Here is a 26,293-nt window from a genome sequence, read left to right on the forward strand (position 1 = left end):
AGAAAAGATGATGATACTTTTACTCATGAATTTACACGCAGTACCTGACAGAAGCATGCTGTTGTACACTTCCAACAGGTCCTGGCCAATTAAGTCCCACAGGCTTGAGGGGCTGAATGGCATACTCCTGTTCCTATATTTTTAGGTCTCCTAGCAGCTCTCTGAAAATGGCCAAGCAAGCCACTCAGTTCAGGGGCAGTTAGGGATGGGGATTAAATGCCCGCCTGGGCAGTGGATGCCCACATCCTACGGATGGATAAAGAGGGTTGGATACAGCTGGTGGCTCTTCACTTGTTCCCTGTTGCTGTTGTGGTGAGGCCATACAGTATTCAGGTTGCGGGGTGGATGTCACACTGTATTCAGAATTCGGGCAAGTGGTGTGAGTTGGGTATTCAGATTCCGGGGCCGGCGATTTTGTGTGATATTCAGATGCTGGGGCGACTTGTCCCTTTGCCGTCCGCTGCCTGTCGCAGGTGTGGCCTGACTCACCTGTCGCCGCCTGGCAGTTTCCTGAATTGGCCAAGGCCCGGAAAAAGACAAAAAAAAAGGGCAAGTGAGCGGATTGAGACCCCCAGGGAAGGGGTCTGAGGGGGTGGCAGCGACCAGGGACCACCCGTCAAGATGATTTCGGCCTCCGGGGCCCGTTACCAGAGGGTCCAGGCCGAGGACTGGAGTGAAGAAGAGGAGGAAAAAGTCACCGTCTACTTGCACTCGTAAGTTTGAGTCTCTCAAATAACAGTACAGTCTGCTCAAAAGAAAAGTAGGAGAAAATGTTTTGGGTGCATTGCTTTCTATAAATGTTAAACTAACACCATACTTGCATCAACAAATAATAATGCATAATATTTCCTGAACACCATCGTGTTTAAAGTCTAGTATCGCACAGATGATTTTTGGACTGAGAGACGTAAGGTGGATGGTGGTGGCTGTGGAGGAGGTGACAGGTGCTATGGCTGCGGACAGAGTGAGAGGAAGTGAAAGAGGGACTTATATGTGGAGAGAAAGGCTGATTACAATGTGCCTGTTTGAGGCTGAGCAAGTGATGTTTATTTGCTGTTTAACCTAAGAAAATGCATGGAGTTCATTCCAGTCATAATTGTCAGATTTTTGAACAGAGACTTCTTCCAATAAATTTAAATCAATAAATGTCAGCTCGGCTCCTTCCGATTGAAGACATTGGGACTGTTTGCTTTGGAGAGAAGAATGTGGAGAGGAGATTTGACAGAGTTTTTCAAAATCATAAGCAAGTTGGATACAGTAGTCTGGAGGAAGCTGTTCCCGCTCATTTAAGGGAACAAAAATGAGACAGATTCAAAGTGATGTGCAAAAATAGCAATGGTGATAATAAGGTAAAAAATCATTTTCTCACACCAAGTAGTTAGGGTCTGGAATGCACTGCCTGAAAATGTGGTGAAGGCAGGTTCAATTGAGGCATTCAAGAGGGCATTGGATGATTATTTGGATAAAAATTATGTTTAGGGATGAGGAGAAAAGCCAGGAGATTGGTACTAAGGCAGGCGATGGGCACTCTCTGTGCTTGAAAGTCCTGTGAATGTCTGATCTCGTTCTGGGATCTATTCATCATAAATGAGCAAAAACATATTATGCATAGATTTCAAGTAAAAGACATAGTAATGTGCTGTATCTACACAATCCTCGGTATTCATGCCATCTTATTTAGTTTAAGAAGCAAAGCATAAAACCATAAAAATGATACAGCATTATTCATCCCATCTTGTCCATGCCCATGCCAACCCAGATACACCCAGTGCCCTATTTAATGCTATCGTCCTGCACATGGCCCATAGCTGTGCAGCTTACAGCATTTAAGGTGCAGATCCAGCTACTTTGTAAGAAGAGTTAAGGGTCTCTATACCTCCATCACCAAGAAAGAAACCCTGAAAGAAAATCCGAAGAAATGCATTATTACGTGACAGCATCATCCAAGAAATTAATTGAGGAGGATGTCAAAGGAGCCCCTGAATAAAATCAATATTTACTCCTCAAGAATATTTTTCAGACTGTTGGCCTGTGGCCAAGACTGTGCTACAAGATCCAGTGCTGATCTACTGTTTTTTGGCATTTATATAATAATGATTTGTATGTAAATTTAGGAGGTATGGTTCGTAAGTTTCCAGATGACACCAAAATAAGTGTTGTGGTAGACAATGAAGAAAGTTGTTTCAGAATACCATGGGGCCTTGATCAGCTGGGCCAATGGGACATGGCAGATGGAGTTTAATTTAGATAAACATGAGGTATTGCACTTTGGTCAAGCAAATCAAAGCAGGACTTATAGTAAATAGCATGGCCTTGGAGAGTATTACCAAACAAAGAGACCGAGGGATGGAGGTTCATAGTTTCTTGAAAGTGGAATCAAAAGGTAGACAGCCTGGTGAAGGTGTTTTGCACGCTTGCCTTTGTTAGTCAGTGCATTGAGTATAAGAGTTGGGAGGTCATATTGCAGTAGTGCAGGACATTGATTAGGCCACTTGTAGGATACTGCATACAATTCTGCTCTCCTTGCTAAAGGAAAGATTTTATTAACTTGAGTGGGTAGAGAAAAGATTGATAAGGATAGTGCAGGGATTGGATGTTGTGAGCTGAACGGAGAGGCTGCGTAGGCTGGGACCTTTTTCACTGTAACGTTGGAGGTTTGTAAAATCATGAGAAGCATGGAAAGTGTGAATAGCCAAGATCTTTTTCCCAGGGCAGGGGAGTTCAAAACTAGAGGGTATGTTGAGTGGGGAAAGCTATAAGTGGGATCTGAGGAGCAGCGTTTTTATGCAGAGGGTGGTATATGTATGGAATGAGCTGCCAGTGGAAGTGGTGGAGGCAGGTACAGTTACAACATTTGAAAGGCATCTGAATGGGTACAGGAATAAGAATTGTTTGGCGGGATATGAGCCATACACTGGCAAATGGGACTGGATTAATTTATAATATCTGGTCGTATGGACAGGCGCACTAAAGCTTGGGGCAGTCACCACCAAGGCGCGGTGGGGAAAGACCACCATGTAAGACCCCTCGGCCGGAATGTAGCAGGGGCCCTATTCAGTAACTGGGCCTAGCTGGCGCCTTCCCCAACTGGTCAGGGGGCTAACTGGGACTGCGCGGAGAGACACCGCCGGTGTTTTGTTTTCCTTTAGTTGGTGTACGTACCCCCAGGGTAACCCGGAGCAGCTAGCATAACTGGGTGAGTGTGCAAATGTGTTTTTTTTTGTATTTTCTACGAATAAAGTATAATTTTTTAAAATTAAAAAGATCTGGTTGTATGGACAGGCTGGACTGAAGGGTCTGTTTCTGTGCTGTATGACTCTATAATGTGTGTGAAAGAGCTCCGCTGCTGATTTGAATATTGCTGAAAAAAAAGACATGTTTATTGGGAGAGAAGCAAGAAATTTCAAAGGGGGCAACAAGCTACACTCCATGAGGAAAAGGATGCCTGTTGTTTGGGCAATTGGACTTTTGCCGTGGCATTGCACCTGGGATGTGTGGGATATAACTTCCCAGGTGCATTCTTCCTGAATACAAGACAAAGAGCAATTTTTCAGCCCTGTTCCTCTCATCTTCCTATTCTCTCATCTCGTCTGTCCTTGCTCTTTATCTGCTCTCTTAACAGTCTGCTGTGAAATGGACTAAGTGAGCTAACCAATGCTTGCCCAGCATTGTGGTGGGAAGCTGATGAAGGGATACAGAGGGAGTGGTCATTTGGTAAATCTGCAAAAACTGTGGGTGCAGCTCGAACCCTGTGGTGTTTGAGGACAAGGGAGGAGGGAAATCAGGCAGGAGCCAAACTGTAGTCTTGGCTGTCTTGCTGGAGGCTAAGAATAGGTAGGGAGTGCTGGGTCACCAATACAAAGGTGACCATGGAAACAATTATAAAGTTACAAATAAATATAACTTTTACAACCTTGTAAAAACTTAACTGGAGATCAGATTGGAATGACAGCTGAGGTATCAATGGCAGATGCGCAATACTGCCACCTACCTTGGAGGTCAAATACTGCAGGACTCAGGAAGGATAAAAATGAAGGAAACAGAACGTGAGTATGCCATTCAGCCCCTTGAGACTGCTCTGTCATTCAATCAGATCTGTGGCTTAACTCCATATGCCTGCCTTGTGTCCATATCCCTTGATAGCCTTGCTTAATAAAAAAATGTCTATCTCATATTAAAATTTAACTACTGAATTAACATCACCTGCTATTTGAGGAAGAGTATTCAGAACCTCCACTACATTAATTTAATGTGTAGAAGTGCTTCCTGACATTTCTTCTGAATGGCCTGGCTCTCATTCTTGGAGTATTACCCCTGGCTGTAGAATCTTCATCCAGTTGAAATCATTTACCTTTATCTCCCCAGTCTTACCCTGTTAATATCCTGAAGATCTTGATTAGATCATCCCTCAACCATCTAAATTCTAGAGGATAAAGGCCCAATTTACCTAATCTCTTCTCATAATGTAACCTCTGCAGTATTTGGTATCATCCTTGCAGACCTGTGCTGAACTCCTTCCAGGGCCAAAACATCCTAAGATGTGGTGCCCAGATCTGCTCACGCTGTTCTAAGTGGGGTCTAAGTAGGGTTTTTGTATAACTGCAGCATAGCATCTGCATCCATTTCTCTAGCCCTTTAGATATGCAGGCCAACATTTCATTAGCCTTTTTGACAATTTTCAGCACCTGTTTATGGCATTTTAAAGAGCTGCGCACCAGAACCCCCAAACCATATTGGGCATCCGCTGCATTTAAGGGAAAAAGTCTAGAAGATAGTAGTAGTTTTTGTTTATTCATTCATGGGATATGCGTGTTGCTGGCTGGGTCTTTGAGACCTCATTCCTACATTACTTTGGTTGGCCAATAAAATAAGGTCCCATCTCCCTCTTCAGTGAATGCAAAATATAACAATTCAGAAGTCCAAAGATGTGCAGGCTAGGTGGATTCGCCATACTAAATTGCCCATTGTGTTCAGAGGGTGTGTGGGTTATGGGGGGATGGGTCTGGGTGGGATGCTTCAAGGGGCGGTGTGGACTTGTTGGGCCAAAGGGCCTGTTTCCACGCTGTGGGGAATCTAGAAGAAAAGCAAAGACATGGTGTCCTCACAAACATTTATTAGTCAACCAGCATTAATCGTCATTTATTTCATTATAGACAATAGACAATAGGTGCAGGAGTAGGCCATTCGGCCCTTTGAGCCAGCACCACTAATTTGCATGAACATGGTAATGTAACTTGTGCTAACTGTTCTTCCCAATGTTCTGGCAATGTCTGTGCTTCAGGAGTACTTCATTGCTTATGAAATTCTTTGCGAGGCCATTCACAGCCTAAGCGCAGCCAAAGTGTCAGTTTGTTTTTAACAGCACTTTTGTGATCAGACAGTCAGACTCTAACACTTTATACAGCTGCCTTGCAAATTAATCTGCTGTGTTACTATGTCCCAATACTTACACCTCTCCTGTGAATAGATAGTTGCAACATTTATTCTATATTTATACATAAAGCCTCATGGCTCCTGTATTAGTCACATTTTGATGCATAATAAGTGCCACTTAAATCACCCAATTTTATTTTGATAAATCTGTAAGCTGCCTGATGAAATGGATTAAAGAGCATTTTACTAATTATGTTGGTTTAAGAGCGTTCATTACCATTTCTGGAAGTGCCAGGAGCCTCTTGAGTTTATCTAGCATGGATTATTAATAGCCTCTGAGAGCATCTAGATTCATAAAATGTCTAATCTTTATAAGTCTATTTGAAAATTGTCTTGAAGGTGCTCACAATTTCCTCCGTAAAACACTCGAAACCTCCTGATGTATCAAGTTCTTTTGTCTCATTCATTTTGTCATGCAATTCCTATTGTGACTGGGTGTCACAGTCTTTGCATTCCCTGTGCTTTGATTTTAAGATATATGGTACCATTACACTCATCTGTTTCACCTCCCCACACTAGATGGCATTGCTCTTATTCCAAGGTCCATCTTCCAAGATTGTATTCTAGGATTTGTCATCTATTTGTGTGACTTCCTTGTAAAGTAAGCCTCATTTTAAATCGCCAGAGTTTTCTTCTTCCAGTAGCTTGCAATGCGACTCTATTGAGAAAGAATTCCAGTCTGACCTCTGACTTGATCTTAACAATGCTTGGAGTATTACCCCTGGTTCTAGAATCTTCAACCAGTTGAAATCATTTACCTTTATCTGCCCAGTCTTTCCCTGCTAATATCCCGAGCCATCATATTTGAACGATTTTGCAACGACACTGAAGCAGCAGAGTTACACATTACACCATTGTATGTAATAATGTTAACATGCTCAGGGGCAAATGACCATAAGAAGCTTCCGATGCGCAAAGTACAGAAGGAGGCTCCCTGGCCCATTGTGTCCATAGTGGTTCTGTGTAAGAGCAACTCCGTTAGATGCACTCCATGTGTTTTGTCAATAAATGTGAAGAACATTTTCCCTTCAGATAATTATCCAATTCCTTTTAAAGGTATCAATTGAATTGGCCTTCATCATAGTTTCAGGCAGTGCATACCAGATCCTAACCATTAACATAAAAGAGTTTCTTCATGTCAAAGTTGCTCCTTTTGCCAGTTTCTGTCCATCTGCTCTTCCCATAACTCTCATCATTTTGAATGCCTACGTCATCTTTTCTTAACGGTGAACATCTCCAGCTTCACCAATATCAATACAATCGATTCCCTCAGCTCTGAAACCATTCTTGTTAACTTTTTCTGGGTTCCTGTTCTTTTAGCATGTGGTGCTCCGAGTTGGATGCAATGCTCAGCAAAAACCGATCTAGAGTTTTATACCATGCATGATGAAAGTAGGCGAGATTATATTCACTAGGCATGACTCCTCTCCATTTGTAACCAAAGGTTGTGATGGGAACCTTTATGTTTTCAGAACTGTAGGAAGGAGGTATATCGCAAAACCTGCCCCACCGTCATTTATCAGATCTGAATAAATGGCTCATGGGCTGCACTGAGATCGGAAAGGTGAGAAGGTGTTTTTGTTTTTTTTTAAAAATTCATTCACACACAGGACATGAGCATTGCTGGCTGAATCAGCATTTATTGTCCATCCCTACTTGACCCTTGAGAAGCTCATGAACTGCTTCTTGAGCCACTATGGACCACGTACTCTAGGTAACAGTGATGTTAAAGAGGGAATTCCAGGATCTTGCCTTTCAAGATGGTAGTGGTTCAAAGTTTGGAACGTGCTGTCTAAGGAGTCATATTGAGTTTCTGCGGTCATTGATGAAGCAACTGAAGATGGATGGATCAAGGACACTACCTGAGCAACCCTTCCAGAGATGTCCAGGACCTGAGATGACTGGCCTCCAACAACACAAACAACCGTTTTCCTATTTGCCAGATATAACTCCCAACAGCAGAAAGTTTTGGCCCTGAGTGCTATGCCTGCAGTTTGGTTACAGCTGCTTGATTCCACACTTGGTGAAGTTCAGCTTGATGTCAACGACTGTCACTCTCATCACACCTCTGGAATTCAGTTGTTTTGTCTATGTTTGAACCAGAGCTGTAGTCAGGTCAGGAGTTGAGTGGGCCTGGCAGAACCCAAACTAGCCACCAGCGAACAGGTTAATAAAATGTGAGGCTGGATGAACACAGCAGGCCAAGCAGCATCTCAGGAGCACAAAAGCTGACGTTTCGGGCCTAGACCCTTCATCACCACCCTCTGATGAAGGGTCTAGGCCCGAAACGTCAGCTTTTGTGCTCCTGAGATGCTGCTTGGCCTGCTGTGTTCATCCAGCCTCACATTTTATTATCTTGGAATCTCCAGCATCTGCAGTCCCCATTATCTCTGATACCAGCGAACAGGTTATTGCTGGGCTTGATTGCACTATTGATGACACGTCCAACACTTTCCCGATGATGGAGAGTAGACTGATGGGATGGTGATTGATAGGAAACAAAAATGGAAGTTGCTGGAAAAGCTCAGCAGGTCTGGCAGCATCTGCGATGAAAATATCAGAGATAATGTTTCAGGTTCGGTGACCCTTCCTCAGAATTGATGGTAGCTGGGAAAACACCGGTTTACATGCAGAAAATAGGGTGGGGGATGGAGTAGGGAATAAACAATAAGATAGAGCCCAGTGAGAGAGAGAAGAGTAGTTGGATAGACTAAAGAGGCGATAATGATCTGGCTAGGAATGTGAATAGTTGTTAATGGAGACTGTTAATGACTAACAGCAGGTAGTGGATAATGGCAGGCTATGTGAGAACAAGGCCTCGTGTGTGGGGATACGGCTAGGACATGGGAGAGTTTAGGCCCTAAAATAATTGAACTCGGTATTGAGTCCAGAGGGTTGCAAGGTCCCCGAGTGGAAGATGAGGTGTTGTTCTTCAAGCTTGTGTTGAGCTTTGCTGGAACACTGCGGCAAGCCAGAGACAGAGATGTTGGCCAGGGAGCAGGTTGTTGTGTTAATGTGGCAGGCAAGAGGTAGCTCAGGGTCTTTTTTGCATAATGTTCTGCAAAGTGGTCACCCAGTCTACACTTTGTTTCCACATTGTAGAGGAGACCACACTGTGAGCAGTGAGTGCAGTAGATTTGATTCTGCGAAGTGCGGATGAACTGTTGCTTCACCTGGAAGGTATGTTTGTGCCCTTGGATAATGGGGAGGGAGGAGGTAAATGGGCAGGTGTTGCACTTTCACTGGTTACAGAGGAAGGTGCTGTGGAAATGTGGAGGGGTGTTGGGTGTGAAGGAAGTGTGGACCAGGGCATCCCGGAGAGAATGGTCCCTGTGGAATGCAGACAAGGTGGGGGAGGGGAATATGTGTCTGGTGGTGGCATCTCGCTAGAGGTGGCAGAAATGGTGTCTGATGGTCTTCTGGATGTGGATGCTGGTGGGATGGTAGGTAAGGATAAGGGGAACCCTAGCGCTGTTGCGGGAGAGAAGACAAGGGGTGACGGCAGAAGTGTGGGAGATGGGTCGGACCTGGTTGAGGGCCCTGTCAACAACGGAGCTGGAGAATCCTCAGTTGAGAAAGAAGATGAACATTTTGGAGGCTCCCTTGTTGAAGTTGGCTTCGTCTGAACATACGCAATGAAGACGGAGAAACTGAGAGAATGGGATGGAGTCTTTACAGGAAGTGGGGTGTGAGGATGTATAGCCCAGATAGCTGTGGGAGTCAGTGGGTTTGTAATGGATATTAGTGGCCAGTTTATCCCCAGAAATGGAAACAGAGATGTTGAGGAAGGGAAGGGAGGAGTCAGAGATAGACCATGTGAAAGTGAGGGAAGAGTGGAAATTGAAAGCAAAATCAATGAACTTTTCCAATTCTGGACGAGAGAGGAAGGCAGCACCAATTATATCAACAATATTCCAGAGAAAAAGTTGTGGGTGGTGGCTGGAATAGGACTGGAACAAGGAATGTTCCACATACCCAACGAAGAGACAGGCATAACTGGGGTCCAAACAAACATGTTTCAAGAAAGGGTCACTGGACCCGAAACATTAACTCTGTTTTTTCCTTCACAGATGCTGCCAGGCCTGCTGAGCTTCTCCAGCAACTTTGTTTTTTTTCCTGATTTCCATCCACACTTTTTTCGTTTTTTTTATATAACTGGAGCCGACGCGGGTAACCATGGCCACCCCCCTGACCTGATCTGCTGCTAATTGACTCAGTTGGATTGTCCTGCTTTTCATGCAGAGAGATGTAGATAAGCTGCAGAACTGGGCTGAGAGGTGGCAAATGGAGTTTAATGCAGACAAGTGTGAGGTGATGCACTTTGGTAGGAGTAACCAGAAGGCAAAGTACAGGGCTAATGGTAAGATTCTTAGCAGTGTAGATGAGCAGAGAGATCTCGGTGTCCATGTACACAGATCCTTGAAAGTTGCCACCCAGGTTGACTGGGCTGTTAAGAAGGCATACAGTATTTTAGCTTTTATTAATAGAGGGATCGAGTTCCAGAACCAAGAGGTTATGGTGAAGCTGTACAAAACTCTGGTGCAGCCGCACTTGGAGTATTGCGTACAGTTCTGGTCACCGCATTATAAGAAGGATGTGGAAGCTTTGGAAAGGGTGCAGAGGAGGTTTCCTAGGATGTTGCCTGGTATGGAGGGAAGGTCTTACGAGGAAAGGCTGAGGAACTTGAGGCTGTTTTCATTAGAGAGGAGAAGGTTGAGAGGTGACTTAATTGAAACATATAAAATAATCAGAGGGTTAGATAGGGTGGATAGGGAGATCCTTTTTCCTAGAATGGTGACGGTGAGCACGAGGGGGCATAGCTTTAAATTGAGAGGTGAAAGATATAGGACAGATGTCAGAGGTAGTTTCTTTACTCAGAGAGTAGTAAGGGAATGGAACGCTTTGCCCGCAACGTTAGTGGATTTGCCAACTTTAGGTACATTTAAGTCATCATTGGACAAGCGTATAGACGTACATGGAATAGTGTCGGTTAGATGGGCTTAAGATCGGTATGACAGGTCAGCACAACATCGAGGGCCGAAGGGCATGTACTGTGCTGTAATGTTCTATGTTCTATGTATAGGATATACCTGGGCAATTTTCCACATACTCGGGTAGACAATGACCTCTTTTCTTTCTCTTCTCCTTCTCCCAGTCTTGTCATTCTCCAAACTGTAGCCTCCTTTGCTATTGGATTTTACAATCAACTCGCCAAATGTGATGACAACAGTTTTGTTCTGTGCCATTTGATAGACTGAATGCAAAATCTTTCAATTACCAGTCTCATGTGCCATAGTACATAAAGGTAATGGTGTAACAGGGAATAGACTGAAATGTTACGGACAGCCCCTTCGGGGTGATGGGAAGCATTTCAATGCACACAGCCTGTTTGCTCCAAATTTGCCTCTGGTTCTTTTGCCATTCACCTTCAATCCATGTCCTACAGATACGTCTTGCCTCTGTAAATAGTCTGTCCTCATCTACTGCGCTAAAACTCTCCTTGATTTTGAACACCTCTTAAATCTCCACCTAGCCTTCACTGCTTTAAATAACAATAAATTATTTCTAAAAAAAGCAAAGAATTGTAAATAAAATTTACAATGTACTGAGCTTCAAGCACTGCTGGCAAATGACTGTCAAATTTAAAACCAGGGCTTCAGTGGTGGAGACAGCAAATATAAACTGAAATGTCTTTGCTTGGGAGGTTTACGGGATTATCTGAACCACTCAATTGGATTACTGCCTTGTAATTCACTGAGATATCTATTGTCCTTTGTGTAATGACATTTTTACTGCTGTATTCTGACTTGCCCATTTGCAAATATTTACATACCCTGTTCCATATCAAAAATCTAGTGGCTCCCCAGAGTTTAGAACCAAGGTTTACACCTGCTGTCCTCATCACACCCCAATGTTTTCTCAGTTACTCATTTTGGGCGAGCTGGGGGAATGTCAGTCAAGTCCATATCTCTGATTTTGTAAGTTGGCTTTGACAAAGGGTTGTTGAGCACTCCCTACTGAAGTAATGCTTATAATTTAAACTGGGGTTTGGTTGGTTGGTGGGTTGATATTATGAGGGATTTAAGTAGAGAGGATTAAATTTATTTCAGCTGGCAGGGATGTGTGAAATAAGTAGCTGTTTTTTAAAATTATCGTCCAGCTGCATTCTGCAGCTGTCTCTGTTTTTGATCATTTAAAGCATCTATTAAATTGTGACGTTGAGCACTTGGAATTAATACAGGAAGTCCGCTGATGTCATCTTCTAAAGGTTACATTGGATCCTGGGAGTGAACATCGAACCCAGAATTAAACCAGGCAATTTATAATTCATGCTCCCTTTTTCTGTGTCATCTGACAGGGCCATAATTTTGGCACAAATCTAATCAGTAAAAAGCTGTCAAATCCCAGTTGAAACATAGAAAATAATCAGAGGGTTAGATAGGGTGGATAGTGAGAGCCTTTTTTCTAGGATGGTGACGGCGAGCACGAGGGGGCATAGCTTTAAACTGAGGGGTGAAAGATATAGGACAGATGTCAGAGGTAGTTTCTTTACTCAGAGAGTAGTAAGGGAATGGAACGCTTTGCCTGCAATGGTAGTAGATTTGCCAACTTTAGGTACATTTAAGTCGTCATTGGACACGCATATGGACGTACATGGAATAGTGTAGGTTAGATGGGCTTGAGATCGGTATGACAGGTCGGCACAACATCGAGGGCTGAAGGGCCTGTACTGTGCTGTAATGTTCTATGTTTTATGTTCTTCCTTTCCTGTGCCAGTCAGTGAGGTGACCTGCTGTTTTGAAATCTGTGACACCCTTGTAAGAAGGTCATTCTTGGGACATTGCCAGGTCATGCCTCGAAATCTGTGCCATTGCCCTGACAAGCCTCCCAGAGACAGAAGCTTTGAGGCTTTTGACCACTTGGCATCTGCTTGACCAATTGAGAATAGATTGCCTCCACTCTGATTCAGTGGGTTCTGATCAGTTCAGTGAGCAATCTGGCACAGGTATATAAATAAAGAGGGTTTAGAGGGATATGGGACCAAATGCTGGCAAATTGAACCAGACATATTTAGAATATCTAGCCAGAGTGGACACGATGGACCGAGGGGTTTGTTTCCATGTTGTACATCTCTGTGACTCTAAGTGGGGCACCTGGTGTTTGAAGTATTGGATAGCTGTGGTGTTTGGAGGCTTGGCACTACTTCGATGCCTTACCTTTAGTAATTCCAGAGTCAGTGGAGATCATTTAACCTCTTCAGAAATGGTTTAAGGATATCGCTGAAGTGGCCCTGCTGTCCTCCCAGGAGTCTCTTGCCTCTACTGATATCAGAATAGAGCGTCTCCTTGAGTCCAGTTTCAGGCGTCTGAACTGCAAGGCCTGCCTGGGGAGAGCTGATTTTTGGGTAATTAGTACTTTACCACAGAACAAGGTATCATGGGAGAGGACGTTGTTGCTGGGCAACATTTTTCTTCTCACTGGGTTTGGAGTATCTTGCAAGGCCTCTGCTGATACTTCTCCAGGGCTTTAAGTGCTCACTAAAGGTTGTCTCCATCTTTAAAAAACATGGAAGTGCAGAGTATGGATTGAGGATTACTCTTTTAAAACCTTGACACCGTGTAGCCTTTTTGACCAGATTTAAGTTAGAGACTTGGAATAGGGGGGAGGAGAAACTTTTTTTTTCTCTCACAGAGCTGACAGACAGTGGAACTAGAAGTAAAGGCACAAAATACATCAACAGCAAAAATTAAATTGGAGAGGGCCATGAAGTAGCAGGTAAACGTAATTGAGATTTGAGAGGAAGGTGATTTTTAACATATTGGTTGGGCCAAATGGCAAGTTTCTAGTCTGTAGTTGACATGTTTTCAACATGTATTCATTCAATCCCTTGTAGGAAGTGGATGTCACTGGCTAGGCCAGCATTTATTGCCTATCCCGAGTTATCTTTCCAATGGTGGTGGTGAGCTGCCTTCTGGAACTGCTGATGTCCATATGCTGCAGGTTGACCCATATGCCCTAAGAGAGGGAATTCCAGGATTTTGAGCAACGCTGAAGGAATGGCATTATGTTTCCCAGTTGGGATAATGAGTGCTTGGAGGGGAACCTGCAGGTAATGGTGTTCCCATGAATCCGCTGCTCTTGTCTATCTAGATGGAAGTTGTTGGGAATTTGGAAGGTTCTCAAAGGAAATTTGCAGAAATTCTGCAGGGCATCTTGTAGATAGTACTCACCAATGCTACTGAGCTTCGGTGGTGGAGGGAGCGAAAGTTTGTGGATGTGGTACCAGTCAAGCAGCTGCTTTGTCCTGTATGGTGTCAAGCTTCTTGAGTGTTGCTGGAGCTGCACCCATCCAGGTAAATGTGCAATATTCATATTTCTAACAAAACATTAACCATTTATCCCACACATTTGCTCTGCTGGAGCTATTTGGAGAAGGGCATGGAAGGTGTCCCACAGTGTCCTGGATGTTTATCCTACATCCATCATCAGTGAATTGGATTATTTTGTCAATATTACCATGTTGGTTATGGATGTTTGCTGGCTGTAAATTAACTGCCACATTTCCTACCTACAACAGTAACTAACCTTCATAAAATACTTAATTCGCTGTGAAAAGCTTTGGAGTGTGAAGTGGTGAATTGTGTACATGTGAACAGATCTGTTTTCATCTTCCTCTTTGTATTTTCCCCAGTTTGGCTCTTTACCAATATGATGAGTTCAACAAAATTAAAACCAAAAGAACTGTGAATACTGTAAATCAGGAACAAAAACAAAGTTACTGGAAAAGCTCAGTAGGTCTGGCAGCATCTGTGAAGGGAAAAACAGAGTTAACGTTTCAGGTCGGGTGACCTTTCGTTAGTAGTTGAACAGTGAGTTGAACGCTGTTCTCTCAAAAGTCTGTCGACTTTTTTTCAAAAAAAGTTCCTGAAAAAATGATTTTGAATTTGTATTTATACAATACGTCCAGTCTTTTTTAAATGGTCAGAAAATCAATTTGGGTCGATGACTAAATACATCAGATCCAAGAAAGCATGTGACTACAATGGGATGCCTGTAAAACCTAGCTGTATTATTAGTGGATTGAATATTTATACTTTTGGGTTTATGGTAGGCCCAGCAAATACATTAAGATGACTAGATTAGTTTAGATTTTAGAACAGAAACTTTTCTATTCAGAAGGTAGAATATTTTCTCCCCAGAAGAAAATCAAATTCTCTCAGGGAACAAGCTATCTCGGCAGAAGTGATTTCTAGTCTGTGGAGCTTCTAAGCCAGGAGAGTTTGGATGGAAATCTTTAATTGGTTACAACTGAAAAAATTTGGGCCTTCAGAACTTGAGAATTTCATGTCAGCAGACTGCAAATGGAATCATAGTAAATAGTGTTAACAGTCCAAAGGAAAGAAACTGAATGCGTTAGTTTTAAAAAAGCATAAATAGGAGCGGTATTTCACTACAAGTGAATCTCTGTGAAGAAGTCTGTTCAAAAGCAGGTTGAAACTTTGTTTTCATGCTTATATTTAAGATCTTTGATCCTACAGCTTTGTTTATTTTTCCTTTGTTTGAAAAACATGTGTTCTGTTGTAACAGATGTTAACCAACTGTTAAAAAAAATTAAACCTATGATTTATCAAACCGTGTTCCATTCTGTGACCTGGCTTTTACATTGTCTGGTATTATCATCAGCTGGGATCATAGTGATGGCTGAGAGTAGATGGATGAGGAATTAGTTGACCAGATGAATATGTCCTAGTTTTGTGACCAGTCACACTTGCAAAATGATCCACATTTGTCAAGTAGATTCCAATTCTCAAGATTTGCTGGAACAGCTTGATTAAAGCCATTGGTTAGTTCTGGAGCAATACTGACTGGATGTTTTTGAGAGTCCTTAGCCTTTGTTATATCCATTTCATTGAACCCTCAATATCAGGGGAGGTGATCACCTGGTGGTATTATCGCTGGTCTGTCAATCCAGAGACTCAAATAATGTTCTGGGGACCTGGGTTCAAATCCCACCACGGCAGATAGTGAAATTTGAATTCAATAAATATCTGGAATTAAGAATCTAATGATGACCATGAATTCATTGTTGATTGTCAGAGAAAACCCCATCAGATTCACTAATGCTAAATTCACTAAACCTGGTTTAGCCTACATGTGATTCCAGCAATGTGGCTAACTCTTAACTGCCCTCTGGGTAGGCCATTTAGAACAGTGTTGAGGAAAAACTTCTTCACCCAGAGAGTGGTGGATATATGGAATGCTCTGCCCCAGAAGGCAGTGGAGGCTAACTCTCTGGATACTTTCAAGAAAGAAGTGGATAGAGCTCTTAAAGATAGTGGAATCAAGGGTTATGGGGATAAGGCAGGAACAGGATACTTATTGTGGATGATCAGCCATGATCATAATGAATGGTGGTGTTGGTTCAAAGGGCTGAATGGCCTACTCCAGCACCTATTGTCTGTCGTCTATTGTCTATTCTAAATATTGTGTTCAGTTCTGAGCACCTCATTTGAAGAAAGCTATGAAAGATCTCAAGGGAATGCAAAGGAGATATAATAGAACAGGAATGAGGGGAATGAGGGATTTCAGACACCAGGAAAAATTGGAGAAATTAGGCTTATTCTCCTTGGAGCAGAGAAGATTAACAGTTATCTTCATGCAGCGTTCGGCTCAAAAAATGAAACCAGATCAATAAGAATCGATTGTTAAGGATTAATTGGTCATGGCAATAAGCAGTTGAAGGTAAATACATGAAAAATTGGTTTAGTGTAAAAGCAGCCTATTTTGGCAGGAATTTGACTGCAAAATCAGGTGATGCTGTGGCTCAGTGGTTAGCACTGCTGCCTCACATTGCCAGGGACCCAGGTTTGATTCCACCCTCGGGCGATGGTCTGTGTTGAGTTTGCACGTTCTCCCTGCGTCTGTGTGGGCTTCCTCCGGGCACTCCGGTTTCCTCCCACAGTCCAAAGATTTGGAGGTTTGGTGGATTGGTCATGCTCATTTGCCTGTAGTGCTCAGGGATGTGTAGTTTAGGTGCATTACAGGGGAATGGGTCTGGGTGGGATGCTCTGAGGGTTGGTGTGGACTTGTTGGGCCGAAGGGCCAGTTTCCATACTGTAAAGATTCTATGATTCTATTAAGAAACCTTAAACAGAAATAGCTGGAAAAACTCAACAGGTCTGGCAGCATCTGTAGAGAGAAATCAGAGTTAACATTTCAGATCCAGTAATCCTCTTCAGAACAGATGGTAGCTAGGAAAAGGAAGTTTATGCAGAAGATGGGGTGAGGTCAGGGAGGAGAGTAAATGATAGGTGGAGTTGGAGCTCAGAAACAGAAAACCAGCTGACGAACAAAGTGGGTAAAGATCAGTCTGGGAGAATGAATAGCGGCTAATGGAGACCATTAGTAGCTGACAATGGATTGTGAGTAGTAGCAAGCCATGTAAAGACAAGAGTTGGGGTGTAAGGATATGGGAGATGGTATCTCAAGCCTTTCAGTGATGAATTTAGAGGGCCTCAGAGGTAGATCTGGAGAATGGGAATGCTGGGTAGTTGTTCTGGGATACGGTACAGACATGATGGGTTGAATGGACTCCTTCTGTATCGTAAATTCTGTGATTTCTTTTTCCTTTATTCATTCATGGGATGAGGGTGTCACTGACCAGGCAGCATTTATAGCCTGACTGTTTGAGGAGAAACAGATTCAAAATCAGACTTTTCTTTCAGGTCAGATCTTAAACCAAGATCTGATGTGCCCCCCAGATGACTAATTTTAAAGATCATGGGAGTTCTAATGGTGTATTAGACAGTATTTATCTCTAACCAATATTCTTAGAAAAAAGATAATCTTTGATTTTCTTCTTGCTGTTGGAGATACCTTGATGAGTTCCTGCAATTCCTACAAGACAACAAATAAAGTTGCCATAGTTCCATAGGTTGCTCTGTCATAACAGCGAGGTGAATGGTGGTGGTTTATCCTGAGGTTCAGCCAGCATCAGGCCAGGGGTGAGGTTGAGGAGGACACTCCTTCGTGCTAACGTTAGCCAGTGCATGAGTTGAACCCATGACGTTGTATTGCTCTGCATCACAACACAGCTGTCCAGCCAACTGAGCTATTTGATGTGACAGCTGTCATACTCCCAAAGTAATTAATGGGCTTTTTGCGATGTCCTAAGATCTCAACAGGTGCTATAAAATTGGAGGTCTGTCTGTCTTCCAGGACCAGAAACATTTTCTGCTAAATCTGGTTGAGGCTGAAGTGTAGTGCATAATCCTCCTTGGGCTACAATCGTTACGATATAATTACATCAGATAATGAGTATGTTGATATCGCATTAGGTTTGGCTGGGGTTCACTTTGTACTTGAACTTGTAGTTCTCACAGCTCCCAGCACGTGCTATTTCGGGTCAATGTCGCTATTCGGATAGGACAAATGGGTAGAGCTGATCTTGTTTCTTAAAGAAGAAATGTACACAGGGAATCTGTGTCTGTAAATAGAGCACAAAAACATTTAAAATATTTGCAAGGGCACCTGCAAGAGAGGAAAAGGGAATGAGAGAGACAACTGGTGTTGGGTTTAACCTGAGGGTGTTCATACCTCAGCTGAGGGAAGAGGTTGAGGAGGAGCAGAAAGCGAGAGTAAGAAATCTGATTTATAATGACTAGTGGGTAAGGTTGTGTATTTGGTTCCTAGATTCTTTCCTGTAGTTTTTTCAGATTAGATTCCCTGGAGTGTGGAAACAGGTCCTTCGGCCCAACAAGTCCACACTGCCCCTTGATGCATCCCACCCAGACCCATCCCCCTATAACCCACACTAACGGCAATTTAGCATGGCCAATCCACCTAGCCTGCACATCTTTGGACTGTGGGAGGAACCCGGAGCGCCCGGAGGAAACCCATGCAGACACGGGGAGAATGTACAAACTCCACACAGACAGTTGGCCAAGGCTGGAATCGAACCCAGGTCCCTGGCGCTGTGAGGCTGCAGTGCTAACCACTGAGCCACCGTGAAGGCAGGTTCAAAATGGCAGAAGAATTTGGACCCATGGACTACTCCTTCTGCAATATGTGGGAAATTAGTCTCCATGGTGACGATGAATGCTGGAAATCTTTTCAGCTCCAGCTCCTGATTTGCTGCATGAAATGGTTGGAACTGCGGATGGACTCACTATGGAGCATCCGAGAGGCTGAGAATGGTGTGGATAGCATGTTTAGCGAGCTAGTCACACCAACAGTAAGGGCTACCCTGACTGGAAAAATGTGGGTGACCACCAGGAAGATGACTAAGCATGGGCAGGTGAAGGCCCCTCAGAGGAAAACCAGATCAGTGGCACCGCGACTGGCGCTGTTGTACAGCAGGGAGGGTCGGAGTGTAGACGAGCAGTAGTGATGTGGGACTTTACAGTCAGGGGCGCAGATAGGCGTTTCTTTGGTATAACCAAGACACTGCTATGGTGTTACCTCCCTGGTGCCAGGATCAAGGATTTCTCTGAGCGGGCACAGGATATTCTGAAGGAAGGAGGAGGGTGAGCAGCCAGACGTGGTCCATATTGGTAGGAATGACATAGACAGGAAGAGAGATGAGGTCCTGTGAAGAAAGTTTAGAGAATTGGGGGAAAAAGGTGAAAAGCAGTACTTCTTGGGTTGTAATCTTTTTATTCTCTGTGCCACATGCTAGTGAGGCCAGAAATAGGAAGATGATGCAGTCGAATGTGTGGCTAAAGTGTTGGTGTAGGAAGGAGGGATTCAGATATCTGGATCAACGGATCCCTTCCAGGGCAGGTGGGACCTCTACAAGAGAATGAGTTGCACCTAAACTGGAGGGACACTAATATTTTGGCAGGGAGGTTTGCCAAGTGTCTCTGGAAGGTTTAAATTCGTGGTGAGGTGTGGGAACCAGACCAGTAGGTCAGCAGATGAAATGTTTGAAGAGATGGGTTAAATAAAGTAAGTCGAGTAGGAATGATGGGTGGGGCTAGGTTAATGAACATGGTGGAACTGGTGGTCTAAAGTGCATTTATTTTATTGCAAGGAGTATAACAGAAAAGGCGGATGAGCTCAGAGTATGAATTAATACATGAAATTATGGCATTATATCCATTACTGATTTTTGGTTGAGAGAACGACAGGACTGGCAGATCAATAAAACCATTGTCAATTGTGGAAATAACCCATCTGGTTCTATCATGTCCTTTCATGGAAGAGAATTGCCATCCTTACCTAGTCTGGACCTGTCTCCAGACCAACAGCAATATGGTTGACTTTTAACTGCCCTCTGGGATGGACAATAAATGCTGACCTAACCAGCAACACCCTCATCCTGTGAATTAATTAGAAAAAATGGTATAAGACTTTGGTCAGGCCATATTTGGAATACTGTGCGCTGTCTGGTTGTTACATTATGGGAAGGGTGTGGAGGCTTTAGAGAAGGTGCAGAAGAGGTTTACAAGGATATTGCCTGGATTGGAGTGTGTTAGCTATGAGGAGAGGTTGGAAAAGCTTGGATTGTTTTCCTTAGAACGTCAGAGGCTGAGGCTTGACCTGATAAAAGCATATAAAATTATGAGAGGTGTGGATAGGCAGATAGTCACACTTTTTTTTCCCAAAGTGGAAATATCAAATACTAGGGCACAGGTTTAAGGTGAGGGGAAGGCAAATTTTAAAGGAGATGTACAAGATATGTTTTCTTACACAGAGGAAGGCAGGAACATGCTGCCAGGGGAGGTGGTGGAAGCAGATATGATAGCAATGTTTAAGACAGACACATGAACAAGTGGAGAATGGAGGGATTTGGATCATGTGCAGGCAAATGGGATTGATTTAGAATAGCATCATGATCAGCACAGACATGGTGGGTCAAAGGGCCTGTTCCTGTGCTGTACTGTTCTGTTTTCCATGAGAGTCCTTCATGGTAATCTCAGCTGGTGCAGGAATTGAACTTATGTTGTGGGCGTCATTCTGCATTACAAACCAGCTGTCCAGCCAACTGACCTGATGGATCCCCTCTACGAAGTGCAACTATAATATTATGTACAATTCTGCTCATTACATTTTAAGGATGAATGTATTGTGCCGAACTAAAATTGAGGATGAACGATCTCCATCATGTGGTGAGGCTAGAGTAGTTCCCTGTAAGCGTAGTAAAGGCAGAAATCCTCATAATATTTAAAAAGTATTTAGATGTACACTTAGGATTCCAAGGCATACAAAGCTATGGGCCATGTTGGAAAATGGGATTAGAATAGCTAGGTGCTTGTTTTTGACCTGCTTAGACTTGGTCGGCCAAAGGGCCTTTTTCTGTGCAGTAGACTTATGTGATTTTGTGACTTTAAGTTGAAGCTGTTCTTCTTGGAGCAGAGAAGATAAATAAGTGATTGAATGGTGATAGGCAAGATCCTGAAAGTCTTTGAGGAAAAAGTAGAGGGAAAACTATTTCTTGTGATAGAAGAATCAGCAATGCATATTTAAGGTCAACAGCAAAGACATAGAGGAGATGTTAGAAATAATTGACGCAGGGAGTTAGTGTGATCTTGGATGCACTGTCAGAAAGAATGGAAGTAGATTTAGTTGTAACATTTGAAAAGGAATGAACAATTGAAGGTGAGATCTGGGACTAATTTAGAGAGGTCTTCCAAAGAGTCTTGAGTCGTTTGCACCTGCATACCAGGCTGCACAATCATTAAGAATTGACCTGTTTTTCCAGCGGCGATAGCATCACTGCAGGGCCCCACACAGCAATGATAACTCCACATTGCAAGTACTTTGGGTTGTTTTGCTCATTACAGGTGCTATAGAAATGCAGGTTTATGTTCATGAGTGTCACTTGCGCTGTATGGTTCGGTGACAGCGCATAGTGTAGTGTCACTTGCAGGAAAGTGGCCACTTGTCAACTTGTAGGAGCTAATGGGAGGACCTTGTGTTACGAACTAAAAACAGGCTTGAGAGAGTCATAACCTGGAGATTTCCACATGTAATGTATACCTCAACTTGTCACAGCTTGAACTGTCCCAGCCTTACCTTCAGCAATTGCTGGGAGCTGAGTGTTTGCAGTAGCGATTACGTGCATTGTAGTACTATAGTTACGCTCTAGTGATTGGTTTAAGTTCAGGAGAGATTAAATTCCAAATGTCCCTGAGCATTCCCTTATGACAGGATGGGGCAGGATGTGTGTAGTTGCCAGGGTGATTGGTTAATGTGAAATATGTGCTTAGGTGCAGTTCTCAAGTGTCACAGTAAACTGGGGTATATGACAGTTAGAAATAATTGCAGTTACAGGAGATATGTAAATATGAACGTGAGAAATAGGAGCTGGTGAAGACCGTTCAGTCCCTCAATCTACAAGATGCTGAAATCTGAATCAGTAACCGAAAATGCTGGAAATACTCAGACACCATGCGTGGAGTGAGAAACGTGGTTGATGGTTTAGATCAATCATACTTTGTCAGAGCTGGGCAAGTTAGAGATGCGTCAGGCCATAAGATTTAGAAGAAGAAGTCGGCCATTCAGACCATTGAATCTGCTCTCCCGTTCGATGAAATCATGCTTGATCTGATAATCCTCAATTCCAGTTTCCTGCCTTTTCCCCATAACCCTTGATTCCCTTTCTGATTAAAAACCCGTTGATTCCTACTTTGAATTTACATTTACTTAACGACCCAGCCTCGACAGCGCTCTGCAAAAAAGAATTCCACAGATTCAACACACCCTGAGAGAAGAAATACCTCCTCCTCGCTGTCTTAAATGTGAAAGCCCTTATTTTGAGATTCTACCCTCTGGTCCTAGACATTCACAAAAGGAAAAACAACCCTTCCACGTTTACCCTGTCAAGTCCCTAAGAATTTTGTATATTTCATATTCAATAAAGTCAATTTGTAGTTGCCCTGGAGAAGGTGGCAGTGAGCTACCACCTCGAACTCCTGCAGTCCTTTCATGTGCAGGAGCACTAACAATGCTGTGAGTGGGGAGTTACAGAGTTTTGACCCAGGATGGAGTGACCTATTCCTGTTCCTTAGGCCTCTTTTGGCACAATGGTTGTGACCCAGTCTGTGAGCCGGGAGGCGTGGATTGCTCTGGAGGTCATAGAGCCAAAGCTATATACAGCGTAGAAACAGGCCCTTCAGTCCAACATGTCCGTGCCAACCAGATATCCTAAATAAATCTAATCCTATTTGCCAGTATTTGGCCCATAGCCCTCAAAACCCTTCCTATTCAGATGCCCATCAGGATGCTTTTTAAATATACCAGGCTTCAACACTTCCTCTGGCAGTTCATTCCATATATGCACAGTATATACCATATATTCTCTCTGTGAAAAAAGTTGCCCCTTAGGTCCTTTTAAAATCTTTCCCCTCTCACCTTAAACCTATGCCCTCTGGTTTTGGACTCCCCCTCCCCAGGGAAAATACCTTGTCAATTTACTCTATCCATGCCCCTTATGATTTTATAAACCTTAATAAGATTGCCTATCAGCCTCCAACTCTGGTGAAAAACCTTAAGTCTTTTTCTTGAACCCTTTCAAGTTTAAGAACATCCTACCTATAGCAGGGAGAACAGAATTCCACTTCATAACATTCTGTATGATAACATCATTGAACAGTTTGATCAAGAATACCTATTCCTGTTCCTATCAGTCCTTTAGTTAGAGTGGGAGACAGTGAAATGATTTCTACCTGATTTCCTTCCTTTCCTTTCCTTGAAAACAAAATTGACTGACTCTTGATTTTGTATCTCTGCTTTCTGCACTGTTTCAGAGCAGTTATGTGTGACTGTAACCTCTTGCAACTCCGAGTGCTCTCCAGGGGGCACTGCAATTGGTCTGCTGGCCACAGGGTGACAGTTGTCGAACAAACTGGTGTCTATAGAGATAAATAAAGGCAGAAAACACAGCATCTGTGAAGAGAACAATATCAACAGCTGGTCTAAGTATGATGAAAAGCTTCCATCCAGAATGTTAACTTCCTTTAGTTACTAGCAGTTGCTTGGGTCAGCTGTAGTTTTGTAGGTAGCACTCTTGCCTCTGAGTCACAAACTCCATCTCCAGGACTTGAGCAGAAAAGCCAAGACAAATGCTGCAGTGCAGTACTTGTCACTGCTGTCTTTAGGGTGATCTGTTGAACTGGGTTCCAACTGCTAACTCTGGGAGATGTAAAATATTCCTTGGCACTATTTCAAAGTCCGTCAAGGGAGTTACCCTCGGTGTCTCAGTCGACATCACAAAAACAGATGCTGGCTGTTATTATGTTGTTTGTTTTGGGAGCTTTCTGTGCTCAAAGCGGCTGTGTTTCCTCAATTTGTAAGTGACTATGAACTACTTCATTGGTTTTTATAAATGTAAATCTTTTTCCTTGTCATCTGTGTAATGTCTGGCATTTCTTCATTGAGCTCATTGTCATACAGCATAGAAACGGGCCCTTCAGTCCATTATGTCTATGCTGACCAACTGCACTTACCCCAGTTGTCTGCACTTGGTCCGTAGCCTTCAGCAGCCTGGCATTTTAGGTGCTTATCTAGAGTTCCTCCTTGTGTTCTTTTATAGCGTTTACAAACTTCGCCAATGGGAAATGAACTCTGCTGTTATGACCAGGCTTGACTTAAGTGATTGTATTTCTAAGACTGAAGGTGATTTGGATAAGATGGTCAAAGTTAAATGCTAATCGAACCAACTGCTGTTAAAACCTCATCAGCACAGACTGAAATGATCAGGGTTTATTTGGTGAAGGCTAAAATTTTCAAAGTGGAGATGAAGACAGTTTGTTCAATTAAATGTTTGTATTTGCATTGTTGACTCATGCAAAGTAAAAGGAAAAGTTAGATTCATTGGTAAATAATAGATGGGGGTCTGTACATGAATAGGTCATTGAATAAACAGCCTCCAAACAGCGCAGAATGCCACACAGACTGTGCTGCCCATCACAATAGTCCTTAAGAAAAGGATGATAATAACATGCTAAGTCTTTAAATTCTGTTTGATTTCCTGCGCTCCACACTTTCATCTCTAGCTACCAGATAACAAGAAGGAACTCTGACATGGACTGTCTTTATCGGCTTGAACTTCACTTTCATTCAAGCTGCACTTCATTTCCTTGTTTCATGTATGTATTCTGAAAGCACAGTTTTGTTGACACCTAGTTTAATCCCACTGTCTCCTACTTGGAACTCCAACGCAGATCTCTGCAAATCCTTACTTGTCTTTCCCAGGTATCTGTGACCTTTTAAATCCCAAACATGGTGTTGCCCAGTTTACCTAGACTTCCCTTCTACTGTATTCAAACATGGCACTTATGTACTGATGCTTTGATTCTTTGATCCTTCAGAAAAGAACATAGCAACATAGAAACCAGTAGCAGGAGTAGGCCATTCGGCCCTTTGAGTCTGCTCCATCATTCGCTATGGTTATGGCTGATCATCCAACTGAGTACCCTGGTCCCACTTTCTCCCCTTACCATTAGAGCTCTTTAGCCCAAAGAATTATATCTATCTGCTTCTTGAAAGAATTCAGTGTTTTGGCCTCAAACACATTGTGTGGCAGAGAATTCCACAGGCTTACAACTGTCTGGATGAAGAAGTTTCTCCTTATCTCAGTCCTGTTTCTAGGCCTACTGCAGATCTTTAGAATGTGACCCCTGGTTCTAGATTCCCTGGTCATTGAATATTGTCCCAACCAATCCAGTCTCTTGCTGTACATCAGTCCTGCCATCCCAGGAATCATTCTGGTAAACCTTTGTTGCACTCCCTCCATAGCTAGAACATCCATCCTCAGATAAGGAGACCAAAACTACACACAATACTCCAGGTGTGTCTCACCAGGGTCCTGTACAGTTGCAGCAAGACGTACCATTACCTGTACTCGAGTCCTCTCATTATGAAGGCCAACATGCCATTTGCTTTCTTCACTGACTGTTGACCGACATGCCTCCTTTCCCAATCCATTGCCATTCAGATAATAATCTGCCTTCCTGCTTTTGCTATCAAGGTGGAAAGCCCTCACATTTATCCTCACATCATACAGCATTGGTCACGTATTTGTCCACTGTCTCAACTTGTCCAAATTGCGCCGAAGAATCTGCATCCTCCTGGCTGTTCACCACCAAATTTGTGTCATCTCTAAACTAGGAGATGTTGCATTTAGTTTCCTCATTTGGATCATTAATATATATTACAAGTAGCAGGAGTCTAAGCAGTAATCCATGAGGCTCCCCACTAGACACTGGCTGCCACCTGGGGGGAGAAAAGGCCTGCTTATTAGTGCTGTTTGTTTCCTGTCTGCCAACCAGTTCTCTATCCATATCAGTACACTACTCCCAATCACACAAGCCTTAATTTTACATATTAATCTTTTATGTGGGAGCTTGTTGACAGCCTTCTGAAGATCCAAATAAACCACATCCACTGGCTGCTCTTTATCAACTCTTAAAACCTCTCTGCATACTCTCAAAACATCAGTAGATTTGTCAGGCATGATTTCCCTTTTGTAAATCCATGCTGACTCTGTCTGACCCTATCATTGTTTTCCAAGTGCTCTGCTTTTATAATGGACTGCAGCATTTTTCTCCTGCTGATGGCAAGCTAACTAGTCAATAATTTCCTGCTTTCTCTCTCCCTCCAACTTTTAAATAGTGGGGTTACATTAGTTACCCTCCAACTCATCTGAACTGTTCTAGAATATGTGGAATCTTGAAAGATGACCACCAATGTTTCTAGGCCACTTCCTTAAGTACTCTGGGATGTAGATTATCAGGCTTTTAATCCTATCAATTTCCCCAACATCATTTGCCTATTAATAATGCTTTCCTGCAGTTCCTTCCTCTCACTAAACTCTGTGTTCCCCAAAATATGTGGGACTACATTTGTGGCCTACTTT

At 43.1% G+C, this 26,293-nt stretch overlaps 1 protein-coding gene across 1 annotated transcript in view; it reads left to right on the plus strand.

Annotated features, from left to right (window-relative positions):
* The first annotated feature begins 449 nt into the window (after positions 1–449).
* The window catches only part of si:ch73-337l15.2 (glutathione hydrolase 6), a 52,657-nt gene continuing 26,813 nt past the window's right edge, over positions 450–26,293 (plus strand). Inside the window, exon 1 of the mRNA XM_048527799.2 lies at positions 450–713. Coding sequence (XP_048383756.1) covers positions 622–713 — 92 coding nt within the window. The 5' untranslated portion in view covers positions 450–621. The remainder of the gene's footprint in view (positions 714–26,293) is intronic.

Source organism: Stegostoma tigrinum, chromosome 3, assembly GCF_030684315.1.
Source record: "Stegostoma tigrinum isolate sSteTig4 chromosome 3, sSteTig4.hap1, whole genome shotgun sequence".
NCBI lineage: Eukaryota > Metazoa > Chordata > Chondrichthyes > Orectolobiformes > Stegostomatidae > Stegostoma > Stegostoma tigrinum.